Here is a 13799-nt window from a genome sequence, read left to right on the forward strand (position 1 = left end):
AACAAGCGTGTTCATAACAGCATGACTTCCCCCCAGTAACGCTGTGCAGCTTGCTTTATGCATGTAAAGCCATCACTCTGAGCAGGGCTCTCCAGACCTCAGCAGGCGGCCGCAGGGCCTTGCAGAGAAGGTGCGGACCCCCAGCTCCAGGGTCTGCACCCGAAGGCTTTCTCTGCCTGACAGGTCGTCCCTCTGACCTGGCTTTGCTTCCGAGCCTTCACCCAGGTGGGAACTAGCTCCCCACTTGACACCAGCAGCCCCCAGGCCCACTACGGCATCCAAACCCTACACCCTCTTGAAGCTCACCTCCAAAGCGGGTTCTGTCCTCTGTCTCTTTGGACCACACCCGGCCCACAGCCCTCGTCAGACTGCAGGCAGCCTGGTCACCAGGCTCTGGGCCCTCGGCGCAGGGCCCTGGGCCTGGAGCGTCTTTTCCGAGAATGTGTGTGGAATAATCAGGGGGATGCCCCCTGTGGGCTGACTGCGTGCCACCCCCAACACAGGGGACGCCCCCTATACCCTATACAGCACAGCCCCACGCCTTCCCCTTTCCCAGGGAGGAAACTGAGGCACAGGGCTGTCAGGTGACCCCGCCAGGGTCCCAGGGCACCGAGAGCTGGGCGGAACCAGACAGACCTCTTGCGGAGCCCGGGGCAGCAACTCCTCCGAGCGCTAAGGCCGGGGACAGTGGGGCGGAGGCGCTTCCTGGAGGTCTGTCCCCAGAGTCTCCCCAGGAGGGGCGATGTCCACCTCGACCACCCGTGGGTAGGGGGCCAGGCCTGTGTGTCCTGAGGGCACCCAGGCCCAGGAGGCCAGGGGTGGGGGTGGGGGCGCAGGGCCGCAGGGCAGGGAGAGGAGACGGGCTGGGGAGGAGGGGCCGGGACTAACGGTCTGGTCTTGCCCATTCTATGAAGGGGGGACCCGGGGGAGTAGCTGAGGTCACTGGAACTGGGACACGAACCGGGCCGGGTCAGAGATTCCCCGGCGTGGTGCCCGCGGCCTGCACGCGGGGTGGCTCCTCCCCTGCAAGGCCCCTGCCGCCCCGGGGTGGGGGCCCGCTGCATAACCATCACCCGGTTTCCCAGACCAGGCAGGCCCAGCTTTTGGCCGCGGGTGGGTCCAGGCCCCGGAAGGCCGGGCTCGGGGGTGGAGGGGGGCGGCGGTTGGGCCGGGGCGGGGCTGGCGGAGGGGCCGGGCCGCCCCCTTTCTGCGAGGGCGGGCGGCCGGCGCCTTAAAACGCGGCGGGGCCGGCCGCCCAGCAGACCGTCGGCCCGGCCGGCACGGGGCGCCTCTCCAGTCCCCCGCCGCCGCGTTCCCCGCGCCCCGGGCATGTCCCTGCGGTCCCGGCGCCCGCCTGCCTGAGCCCGAGCCGCCGGCGCAGGTGGCCGCGTTCCCTCCGTCGGCGCCCGGAGCCGCGGCCTCGGTGCGCGCCCCTCCCCGGGCTGGTCTCCCGCGCTGCCGCCCGCCGCCGGCCGGTCCGCCATGCAGGCGCGGGCGCTGCTCCTGGCCGCGCTGGCCGCCCTGGCGCTGGCCCGGGAGCCCCCGGCCGCGTCGTGCCCCGTGCGCTGCGACGTGTCGCGGTGCCCGAGCCCCCGCTGCCCCGGCGGCTACGTGCCGGACCTCTGCAACTGCTGCCTGGTGTGCGCCGCCACCGAGGGCGAGCCGTGTGGCCGCCCCGTCGACTCGCCGTGCGGGGAGAGCTTGGAGTGTGTGCGCGGGCTGTGTCGCTGCCGCTGGGCGAACGCTGTGTGTGGCACCGACGGGCACACCTACGCCAACGTGTGCGCGCTGCAGGCGGCCAGCCGCCGCGCGCTGCAGCTCTCTGGGACGCCCGTGCGCCAGCTGCAGAAGGGCGCCTGCCCATCGGGTAAGCGCTCGGCCGGGGAGGGAGCGCCAGCATCGCTGGCGGGGGTGGGAGGGATGAAGAAGCGTCTCCTCGGAAACGGGGCTCAGAGCCAGGGCGGAGTGCTCCCCAGGGAACAAGTGACGATTTCTTTTAGAGATCTCTAACCAGGCTTCTGGTCTTCAAGTAAAGTGCTGCCTCCAAGGTCGCAGAAGTAGCTCACCGGTGGTGAGACCAGGGGCTTTCTGACCACCCCAAGGGGCCTGGTCCGCCCAGCATTTCTCCAGCCTCATTAAAATGTACCCACCTTGTGTCTCGTTTCCCCTGGTCCCCATATCCCTGCCCTGCCTGGGTGTTGGATGCAAAGCACTTTCCTGGCCTTCAATGTCTGGATATTCAAACGACAGCAGTTGAGCCACATGTAGTGGGTTTTTTTTTTTTTTTTTTGTACCGCATTTAAAATGCCTCTCTGGAAGGTCGTTTAGGAATGGTGAGCCAGCATGTGGGGTCTCTGGACTGTGTGTGGGGGCTCCGTGTGGACAGGCCGTGGGGTAAGAAATCTCTCAGTCCCATCAAAGCTTAGAGCATGTGTGCGTGCGTGTGTAAGTCATTCAGTCGTGTCTTTGTGACCCCATGGACTGTAGCCCGCCAGGCTCCTCTGTCCATGGGATTCTCCAGGCAAGAATTCTGGAGTGGGTTGCCATGCCCTTCTCCAGGGGGTCTTCCCCACCCTGGGATGGAAGCCACATCTCTCATCTCTTGCCTTGGCAGACCAGCTCTTTACCGTTGAGCCACTGGAGAAGCCCAACCTTAGAGTAGCCCCCCTAACCTGGGGTTGGCTCCAGGTGGCTTCTTGCCACACAGGCTGAGCCTGTGAATGAAAATGCTGGAAAACCCTGCTGTGCCCGTGTTCGTCTGGGGCATCTCTTGGGAAGGCAGGCTCCCACGTTGGTTCCCAGGCGCTCTGAGCACAGCACCCTGCGCTGAGTTCATAGCAACCGAAAGGAATCATGCTCCGTGGTTGTCTTCAGCCCGCAGCTGGGGAGATGCTGACGCCCAGGACGGGCTCCTCCGTGGGGCACAGGGCCACCTGGGGGCCAGGGAGCCTGGGATGGCTGAAGGGCTAGCTCTCCTGGGAGAAGAAGGCAGTGTGAACCGCCACATGGAGACCTCACCGTGTGTGGTGAGTCAGGTCGGGGAGAACACGCAGCCTGGAGCAGCTGGTGGGCAGGGGGATGTGTGTGTGTGCACGTGTGTGCGTGTGGGTGTGGGTGTGCGTGTGAGTGCACGCATATGCGTGTGTGCATGTGTGCGCATGCACACGCGTGTGCACGTGTGTGTGTGTGCGTGTGGGTGTGCATGTGTGTGTGTGCGCGCACGCATATGTGCGCGTGCATGTGTGTGACACCCAAGGCTGGACAGCTTGGCAGGGACAGGACCACGCATGTCCCATAAACGTTGTACCTTAGATTTCACCCTGTAGGCCAGGCTTCCCAAATCGGGTCTGGGATTCTGAAAACAAGTGTCCTGGGGCCCAAACATTCTAGAAAGTAGACTCCAGCCCTGCAGTGGGGAGTCACACTCAGCTTGAGTCTATCAGAGCTCCTGAGAAAGCCTGCAACAAGGTAAAAAAAAAATCAAAATGATAAAAACCCAGGGTTTCCCAAACAAAGAGCTCCTTCCTGGGAGAATGCACGGGACCTCCCCCTGGCACGCTGGGGTTCCAGGGAGCCTGGTTTGGGAAGCATTATGTGGGATTAGCCATGATTATATGGGACAGCCTTCGAAGGGTTTTAAGAGAAGTGAGGGTGATGTGGTCAGGCTTGTGCTTGGATTGTGCCTGGGAGACTGGGGACGTGGGGCCACTCAGTGTCACGGGGGTGAACGTTATCATTTACTGCGTGCCCACTACGCCCTCTGCCTTGGGGCTCAGAGCCAGCGGGCCCATCTCAGGCCGTGCTGGCGGGTCAGACAGGCAGAGGGCTCAGGGTGGGCTCCCCAGAGCCAACTCTCCCAAGTAGTGGACGCTCTTAGAGTCAGGCTCCAGGGCGCCAGGGGCTGGAGTGGGTTGGAGGTGGTCTAGGCATTGTGAAGCCTTTATTTTCTCTAGTAACTATTGAACGTTGTTTTCTTTTTTAATGTTCATTTACTTGGCTGCGCCGTGTCCTAGTTGAGGCCCAGGGGATCTTTAGTTGTGGTTGATGAACTCTTAGTTGTAGCAAATGGGACCTAGTCCCCGACCAGGGGTTGAACCCCGGCCCCCCGCATTGGGAGCACAGAGTCTTAGGGGTTGAACCCCGGGCCCCCCGCATTTTGGGAGCACAGAGTCTTAGCCCTGGACCACCAGGGGCGTCAGGAAACCTTTCTTCTTGGCTGATGGAGGCCCGGCTTGCGAAGCCCCTGCTCTGTTTGTCCTGCTGGCCATGGGCTGGTAACAGGGCCCCTGCGATGAGGCAGAGCCCGGCTGGGCCTGGAGAAACAGATGGTGGGGGAGACACGGGAGGCTGAGCAGAGAACGGTAGCGTGGTGGCCACAGGCAGATGCAGAGGGCTCGGGCTGAGTGGGAGGCCTGCAGCTGGGGCTGGCCCTGTCCCTCCTACGAACGCGGTGCTGCCCGCGAGGCCCCGGTCTTCAGTTTCCTCATCTGTCAAGTGGGGCGATTGCTCAGTTTCGGTGAATTGGTGCAGAGAGTAATGAGCTACAGCTCGCACACACGTGCCTCTAACGAGCGGTGCCCAGACGGTCGGTTACTTTGTGTGTTATGATAACACTTCTGACGCCTCCCACACCCTTTCCATCACCTGGCAAGGCCTGGGAGGCTCCCCACAGGCAGAGCTCCAGTGCTGAGCGGCGAGAGGTGACCCGGGCTCTCTGGACAGATGGATAGGGAGGACGCAGGGAGCTGGGAGTCGGGCAGAGGCAGAGGGACCGGCCGCACCGGGCAGGTGCGCAGACCGCAAGCCCTGTCAGAGCCCCCAGGGCCAGGGGGCACCCAGAGGGGCTGAGACCATTGGAGGGTGGGGAGGGGCGGCCTCGGTGGGCGGGTGGCCTCGGTGGGCGGGGCCACATGGGCCCAGCCTCTGATGGGCACCTTGCACAGCATGGTCCGTGCGCGGCCCGCCCTTGCTCCTGGCGCCCGGGCGCAGGGACCTCAGACATCCTGCTTCCCGTGAGGCGGCACGGGCAGAGTCCAGCCCCTGTGGGACTGGAGCCGGTCCCGGGCTCTGACCGGCGATGTCTCACTTGGCGAATCTGTTCCTTACTCATGCACCCGAGATGTGCTCATGGAGTCAGGGAAGGGCCAAGTGATGGGGCTGAGGTCACTCGGCTGGGAAATGACAGAAGCAGGCCCGGCCCGGCTCCGGCTGGTGCTCTTCTTCAGGCAGGGCGTTGGACCTCCAAGGTCTGGGGTCAGGATCAGGCCTGGGTCTCCAGCGCCAATAGGCTCAACCTCTATAGGGCATCCCTGGCGGCGTTACCCGCTCCCCAACCCCGGGCCTTCCCAGAGCCTGGTCAGAAATCACCGGGTGATGTCCACATGTAGAGGCAGGTAAGGGGCTACTGTCTCCAGCATATTCCCCCTGGACGTGAGTCCTGCAGGCTCCACCGTCACTTGCCTTCGGATGCACCCAGGGTCCTGTCTCCAGCCCCCCTCCTTCCCTGAGCCGGAATCCTGTGTCTCAGCTGGCCCTTACCCTCAACCGACAGGACCACCCCAGGGGAGTTTAGGTCAGAAGGCTGCGTCACGCTTTGACCCCATACTTCCCCGCGTTCCTCACTCCCTGTCTGCAGGAGGGTCCTCAGCTTGACCTTGAGATGTTACCCCCAGGGTCCCTCCAGCCACGCTGGCCTCCGTGGACCTTCTCCACCTCCCTCATCCTCCCTTCGGTCACTTCTTCACACGGCGGCCAGGGTGACCGTGATAAGTCCGTGCTGCCCATCACGGGTGTTCCCCAACACCGACCCTGAGCCCCAGACCCCTGTGCCGCCTGGCCCTGCCCACCCCTCCAGCACCGGCTCCTCCCCTGCTCCAGCCACACCGGTCTCCTTTCCACCTCAGGGTCTTTGCATGTGTGGTCTCCATTGCACCAAATTGTTCCCTCACCTTCGTGGGACCGAGTCCTCAACTTGCCTTGGCCTAGACGAGCTGCCCTCCCTGACTGCCTGGGTAGTCCCTTGCCTCAGCCTCATGGGCGCACCGTGGGGACTCCTCTGAACCACCTCTCATTTCTTCTCTGACTCAATGACTTATTTTCAACTTCACCAGGCTCTGAGCCTCACAGGACGGACGTCTGATCTGTTTGTTCTCTGCAGGCCTGGTCCAGCAGCTGAGCTCGGTGCCATTGGAATGAAAGGCCGGCCCACGTGGTGGGTGTCCCTCCTCGCATACCCCCTCGCATACCAGTGATGGTGGGCTCACTACCTACCCAGGGAGCTTTTGCGCCTTCCCATGTCTGTGCGAGGTAGATGCTACGTGTTGGGGATGAGTATCCGTCAAGGGGAGAGTAAAGGCCAGAGAGCTGCGTCTGCGTGAAGCAGAGGGGTCCCTTTTCACAGCCTCTGCCCACAGCTGCAGACCAGGAGGCCTGCAAGTATTCAGTTAAGTCAGAATTTCAAGCCCCAGGGCAGTTCATTCATTTTCAGTCGCTTCGGCCGTCTTCGGACTCTGTCCCTGGGATTTTCCCAGCAAGAATCCTGGAGGGCAATTCACAACGTGGCATTTAATCATCGGCTTTTATTGTTCAGCCCCAGAGCAGGTGCCCGTGGAGACTCTGGGCTCTGTTTATTTAAGAGCTTTGTTGACTTTCAGGGTTTAATCCCCTTAGCAGCTTCCCGGGCCCCGCACTCAGGATTCACCCAGGCCCCTACCTCTCCCCTTAGCGGCTTCCCGGGCCCTGCACTCAGGATTCACCAGGGCCCCCACCTCTCCCCTCCCGCCGCCCACACCAGGGGCTGAGTTGCAGCCTCTGGCGGCTCCTGAGGACCTGTGAGGAGCCAGGGGTCCGGCCAAGAGGAGCTTAGGGCCTGGACTGCTGTGCCACCGTCCTTTCCCGGCCAGGGCTTGGCCTGGACGGCACTCTCACCTCGCCGCCTCGCGCTCCCTACAGCTGGTCTGGAGGTGCGCTGGGATCCCACAGAACCCGGTCTGGTCCTGCCTTCCCCGGGCCTGTCCCCTTCCCATGCACCTCCACACGGGACCCCCACTTGCCTATGGGGACCAAGCAGGACTCCCCATGCAGCCCACCGGCTCAGTACATCCTGGGCTCTGCTTCATGTCCCCCTCCACCTCCACCACCAGCCGAGTCCCTGTGAAATCCCTGATCATCTGTGCCATGAGGGACAGAGGACAAATGGGTGGGACTCGGGGGAGGGAGAACACATCTCTGGGTTGGGGAGAGGGAGCAGTCAGGGAGAGTTTCCTGGAGGAGGTGGCATCTAAACAGCCGTGGAGATGCCCGTTGCAAACAGAGCCTGTGCAGGAGGATAGCAGGAAATGCTAAGCATAGGCGGGAGGAGCTGTGAGGGTGACCCATCTTCAGGAAATGAGAGACCCCTGAAGCTTATGGGTAACAGGTGTGCAGAGCGGGCTGCCAGGGCACAGCTCGTGGGAGTCTGGTGCCTGAGTGGGTCTTTGCTCGGCTGGCAGCCGAGGGGGACAGGCCCCAGAGGCTCTGGAACCTCATGACAAGGGGCAGGGGCAGGGCGGGCAGGCAGCCGGGCCTGTCCTGAAAGAGCAGGTTTGGAGAGCTCTGCTTAGGTTCTGGCGTGGGTTCTGGCGTGGAGGGTGTCCAGTGCGGGACGGGCTTCCGCGGCAGGAGCCTGGCTGGCGAGCGGCCCTGGCCCTGGGTTGGTGCTGTGTTGCTGTGTTTGCGTCACTGAGAGGGGGCGGCCGAGGTTTGGGGCAGGGCCGCAGGCTCATCGCCCCTCCAGGCTGTGGGGGCCCCCTCCATGACCTGCGGGGCCCGTGGAGCCCCACCCCCACCCCGTCCAAATCCAGGTCTGAGCTTGTCTTCAAGTCCACATCCCAAGGGGACCCGATGGAGACCACCCAGCCACTTGGGGGGTGAACTGCCCCGAGTCCGTCACGCCGCGAGCGTTGTACCAGGGGAGCCGGAACCCAGGTGTGCCGGGCTCAAACCACTGACGGCGTCCACCTGGCCCGACATGTGCCCCTCGGCTGCCAAAAGCCTGGGAGAAATGAGGCCAAGCACAGAGTCACATGGCTTCCTTGTAGGCCTGGGGTTCATACAAACCAGGTGTGGAGCGGTGGGCCACTGGCTGAGTCCTGCTGGAGGCACTGAAAGCCACCTCCTCCTGGGCTGCTCTGATGGAGAGAAGCCAGCAGGCTTTACCAGGGTCAAGGGTGAGACCTTGTGCTGCAGGCTAAACGCCCGTCATGTCTGGGTTTGTCATGGCCTTTCTAAGAAAAGACCCCAGCAAGGTACAGTGTCCTGCCCGAGGTCAGCAGGTGGGAAGAGACAGCTCTGCCCTGAGACTGGTCCTTCTGACCGTCCCTGGACACCAGGCAGGCCTCCAGCACCTTGAGGAAGTGGCCTCCCAGCTGTGAAAAAGGTGTTGAATAGTTGGAGAAAGAATGAAAGCACAGACTCCTTGCCCTAGAGTAGCATAGACATGGCCAGGACATGTGGGTGTGTGCCTCCCAAACAGAAGGCCAGGTCTGCTGCAGAGGGGAGCAGGGGGCCCCTGCGGTTGTGCCGCGCACAACCTGCCCGACTATGCTTCAGCCCTCTAGCAAAGCCAGAACTGAGACCCAGTTCTGTTCGAGTTCCACCACTTCCCAAGGTGAGGCTCTGCAAGTCTAGGCTCTCCACACCTCAGCTTCCCCATCTGTGAAGGGGGGACAACAGACCCTCCTCCCTGGATCACTGACAGTCGATGAGATAATTTACCCCCATGGAAGGGTTAACAGGCGTTAGTGGGAACAAACCTAAGCATTGTCAAGTGGACGCTTCTGACGTGAATGGAGTTTATGAGGGAGGCAGGGCCACTGAGGATGGGAAGGAGCCAGAAGGCAGCATTGGCAGAAAGGCTGCCATGTGCCAGGCCTTGCCCACGGGGGTTCCACTGGCCTCATTTAGCCCCCATGTCACAGCTGAGGACCCTGAGCCCAGAGAAGTCAACTGATGGGCCAGTAGGCAGGGAGGGCTTCCTGTAAGAGGAAGACCAGGGGGTTGACCCCACTTTAGCTTGCGGGCGGCCTGGAGTCCTGCCTGGCCTGTGGGGCCCCTTCATAAAGTACAGACAGGCTGGTGGCAGAGCCCTCTGCTCCGTGGCGTTGGCTGCAGCTGCAGTGGGATTCACAGCTGGAGGAGCTGGGCTGGCCCCAAGCTGAAGACTGGCCATGCCAGGCTCTCCTGGGAGCAGGACAGCCCGTCACCCTGGACAGGGATGACCAACGAGGAGAAAGAGACATGTCAGGGGTCGGGGGACCCGGCTGCCAGCCTTGCTGGGTGCCCTGACCTCTCTGAGCCTTTTTCCTCGCCTGTACAATCGTGACGATCCCTGCCCTGCAGAATGGCTGTGAAAATTCCCTGAAGCCTAAGTGCCCGAAGCCTGGGCTGGCGTGGCCCGTGGAGCAGAGGTCTGGCGGCAGCCCTCAGCCCTGTGTTCCAGGGATGGGAGCCTGGGGGTCGCAGACAGCAGGGGTCCCCCCTCCCCACCACCCCACCCCGGGAGCTGCAGCAGGATCTGAAGTCACCGTCTTTGGCTGCGGGGAGACAGTTCACTCCAGGACAGGCATGTTTTCAAGAAAAAGAAAAACACAGGCAGGGAGCCATCCTGGGAACTAATTAGATCCGGAAGGCGGCCCCTGGGGCTGCAAAGCGGCCCCTTGTGGGTGGTGGGTGGGGCTTGGGGGTGTGGGCGAGAGGCCGCAGAGGGGCCCCTGGGACCGTGCACCCACTCTCAGGGCCCCCGTTCCTCATGGCTCTCTGCTCACTGCCGTGGGTCAGGGGTGCCCAGGCCACGGGGACATTCTTGGAGGACAGGTCTGGGAGGGAGTCACATAGGGCCTTGGGCCCCAGATGAGAGAGAGCGCTTGGTCCCTGAGCCCACTAAGTCAGGCAGGGCGGGCTCCCCAGGGGCAGTGTGTTGGCCTGGGCCTAGGGGTCTGCAGGAGAAGGACTGACTACAAAGGTTGGGGGGGCACTTCAGAGCGTGCGTGCTTGGGGAGCCACAGCTGAGGCCACCGGGAGGCGGGCAGGGCACTAGCGAGGCTGAGGACTAAATGGGACACCTCGGTCCCCGAGCCCTGGGGAGAGGTTGCCATCTGGCCGCATTGTGGATGGATGGGCCCAGCCTGGGACCTTGTGGGCACCTGCTGATGATCCCTCCATCCTCAGTTCCTAGCTGACTGCTGGGTGATGACGGGGGTAGCGGGGGAGTCTTCTGATTGCAGGAGGCAATAGAAGAATGGGCAGTGACCTCCGAGTTAGAGGGAAAAAAACGGAGTCTCAGTCCTGGCTCTGCCCGCTGTGTGCTGGGCAGGTAAGGTATATAGTTGGGCAGGTTGCGCACTGCACAATTCCAAGGGCAGCCGCCACACGGTGATCTCTGTTAACAACGGTCCGAGGGTTGTGCAGTACCCAACCTGTGTGACAAGTGGCCCTGGGAGGGGTGTCTGGGCCAGTCTGTCTGCTTTCCTGGGCCGGGACTTCCCCACCCATTCCCCTGGCCATCGTGAGCATCCAGAGTCAGCACACACAGTATATCCTCTTCCAGCGCCCGCCACTGTCAGCCCTCCCGGAAGCCCTGCCACACAGAGACGCAGGAGGTGGGCCCCGGGCACACTTGGCTCTTTTCCATCCCCGGGAGGTGCCACTGGACACCTGGCCTTGACTGCTTTGCTCTGTTGTCGAGTTCTTCCTGACCAGGACTTCCAAGGCCTGCGGACTCCAGCTCATTTTTGAAAACACACACACAATGCTAACAGCTGAATCTGGTCAAGACTGACTGTTGACTTCAGAACTTTGGCTCCAGGACAGGGTGAGGCCGGGGTGGGGGTTGTCAAAAACCCCCCAAATAAACAGAGTCCGCCTCCCAGCCGTGGGGCCCGAGGTTTTCATGTGGAACGCGGCGGTGGGAACCGCGTCTCTCGTTTCCCACTGATTCATGGGATGATTCATCCGTGTGTGGGGAGGCGGCCCAGGAAGCCCGCCCCGCCCCGCCCCCCACCCCATCCCCACCACCCACCTCGCCCGCTTAAAGGGACAGGACCTGGTTGGGGGCGGTGCTGTGAACCAGCCGGCTGACCCAGGAGCTCTGCAGGGGGCCCAGGGTCAGGGAGGGCAGAGGTTCTGGGGGCACCGGGCCTATGTCCACCCTCAACAGTCTTTACCTCCAGCCTGTTCCTGGCACACGGCTCCCACGGCGAGACCTGCTTAGGAGGCTGAACAACCTTTGTGGTGGTATTTGCAGACCTGCTGTGTGCTGCTGGGTCAGTTGGGGTCTGGCAGAGCATCCCCGCCCTCCATCCTTCCCACCCTCCCCCTCTCAAGGGCCGCCTCTGCTGGTGACAGCTGGGCGGTGGGGCATCCCGACAGGGCTGCTGTGTCCCAAAGGAGCTGGTGCACGGGTGGGAGGTGAGCCCTGCCACCTTCTCCCTGGGGTTCCTGCAGCCTCCAGGGCCCTGCTGCCTGCCCACGGAGGCGCTGGGAACAGTGCAGTCTCTCGCTCTCACACCCTCCAGCCCAGCTCACACGCACACACACTCGCACACGCGCACACACGCACACATACACGTGCGTGCAAACTCACATGTATGCACACACGTGAACACATGCATGCACACACACACGCATGCACAAACGCGCACACGCACACATGCGCGCGCGCGCACGCACACACACACACACACACACACCCCGCCCCGACCAGGCCTCCCTCCCTCCCATCTCTGTTTTATCTGTGTCTTACTTGCCTCGGGGAGAACCTTCAGAAAATCCACAAACCAAAACAAAGTCCCCATCGCTCTGCCTCTGCCCTGGATGCCACCATGAGATCTTGTGATGTGTTTTCCTGCCAGCCTGTAACCTGTGAGTGTTTTACAGGGGGTTTTGTTTTCAAATCGTTACATGAAATTGAGCGTGGCCGATTTTAACTCATCTCTAGAAAGGCTGCATTGGAAAGAAGAGCATCTGGGGGGACAGTCCACATGCCATCCGGATCTGTGGGCGGCCGGGTCAGCGCCTCAGCGGCTTGGGCAGCTTGGGGCTTTCTCTGCCAGCCAGCTGGACCTGGGCAGGGTCAGCCGGTGGGGAGCAGACGTGCCTAAAGCTCTGGAGTCCCTGAGATGGGGGATGGAGTCAGAGTCCCAGAGGTCGGGGATGAAGTCTCTGAGGTCAGGGATGGAGTCCCTGAGGTCGGGGATGGAGTCAGAGTCCCTGAGGTCGGGGACGGGATCCCTGAGGTGAGAGACAGGGTCCCTGAGGCCGGGGACGGGGTCCCTGAGGCCGGGGACGGGGTCGCATGGTGGCACAGCCTCTTCTGCCCGATGCTTTCACCCCTTACCTGCCTTGTTCACACTGGGCCAAGTTTGCAGTCGGCCAGACCCACCAGTAGCTGCCCTCATGCTTTGTCTTTGCATCTCTGCTCCCCGCCACCGAGTGCGCCCTTCCAGGCACTGGACTCCGCAGCGCACCCTGGGCCTGCCTCGGTCCCATCGCTGGTCGCACGGTGCTGGACTGGCCGGTCACTGGCCCGTTCCCTGCACGGGCCGTGCGCCCAGAAGGTGCTCGGCACCCCTGTGAGAGCGAGCGCGGTGGACCGGGCCTTATGCCGGGAGCCCCAAGGAGGATCTGGGAGAAAGCTGCCAGGGGGCTGCCTGGAGGAGGCAGGGCTTGAGCTGTGCCTGGGACGGGCCGGAGCATCGAGGTGGGGAGGGCTCAGGAGAGGTGCGGGTGGGAGGAGGCACAGACAGCGGGTGATGGAGCAGGGGGCAGGTGGCCCCACTGGGGGGGCGACACCTGGCATTGCCTGCTCCAGTGCAGAGCAGAGGTGGGCACGAGCCTAGGCTAAAGAATATCCATGCCTAGTGCCAAGCCCTCCCCTGCCTGGGTCGTCCGGGAACCTTGGGGACATAGGGATTGCCTGGTAGGGGAGAACCTTGTGAGACCACAGAACCTGAAGTGGCCCCTCTGCCTTGAAGGCAGACATGAATGCAGGTTCCCAGCACCCTTTGACGAGGCCACAGAGCTAGGCTCAGCCCCCACGGGCCAGCTGGCCAGTAGCTTCTCCTCCAGAATTTTGGGGACCATTAGCAATCCACACGGAAATAAGTGTGCTGGGCACCTGCGTGTGCTGGGGGCTGCAGAGCCCTGGCCTGGGTGGGCCCCAGGTCCGTGACCACGACCTCTGAACCTGAGATACCACCCCTCCACCGGGCTTTGCCTCTGCAGGGGGCAGGCCCCTGGCGCCCGCAGTTTGATCATCAAGGAGCCGAGAGTGGGGCACATCCCAGCTAGGCTCCGGCCACCCTGGACAGGCAGCCTTTGATTCAGGCTGACCGTGGGAGGCTGGGCCCTGAATGGTCAGTGACCACGGGCTGATTGAGAGGCAGACATCACAGGATCAGTGGGGTGGGCCCTCCTCGCCTCCCCTGACCACAGAGCCCAAGACAAGCTCTCTTCTGGGCCCCGAGTCCCAGTCAGGCTTTAAACACAGTCAGGGCCTTGAGTTGGGGGTCCGGCGGGGACGGGGTCCCTAAGGACAGGGAGACCTGTGGCCCCATCTAGAGCCTGGCTCTCCTCCAACGGAGTTTCCATTTTTCCACCTTTGGGACGGAACCAATGACCGCTGCCCTGGCCGCCCCCTGGACAGCAGGGGAGATGAGTCCGGCTGTGGGTGGGGACCTCACTTGTCCACAGAGGCTTCCGAGGCCCCAGCCGTGGGCCTGCACTCCTTCCCGTCCCTTTGGACAGTCAGGAAAAACCAGATT

The 13799-nt window shown here is 62.7% G+C and overlaps 1 protein-coding gene across 1 annotated transcript in view; it reads left to right on the forward strand.

Moving 5' to 3' along the window:
* The first annotated feature begins 1256 nt into the window (after nucleotides 1–1256).
* Nucleotides 1257–13799, forward strand: part of HTRA3 (HtrA serine peptidase 3) — a 29548-nt gene continuing 17005 nt past the window's right edge. Inside the window, exon 1 of the mRNA XM_070791879.1 lies at nucleotides 1257–1867. Within this exon, the coding sequence (XP_070647980.1) occupies nucleotides 1483–1867 (385 nt within the window). The 5' untranslated portion in view covers nucleotides 1257–1482. The remainder of the gene's footprint in view (nucleotides 1868–13799) is intronic.

Source organism: Bos indicus, chromosome 6 (assembly GCF_029378745.1).
Source record: "Bos indicus isolate NIAB-ARS_2022 breed Sahiwal x Tharparkar chromosome 6, NIAB-ARS_B.indTharparkar_mat_pri_1.0, whole genome shotgun sequence".
In the NCBI taxonomy this organism is placed as follows: Eukaryota; Metazoa; Chordata; class Mammalia; order Artiodactyla; family Bovidae; genus Bos; species Bos indicus.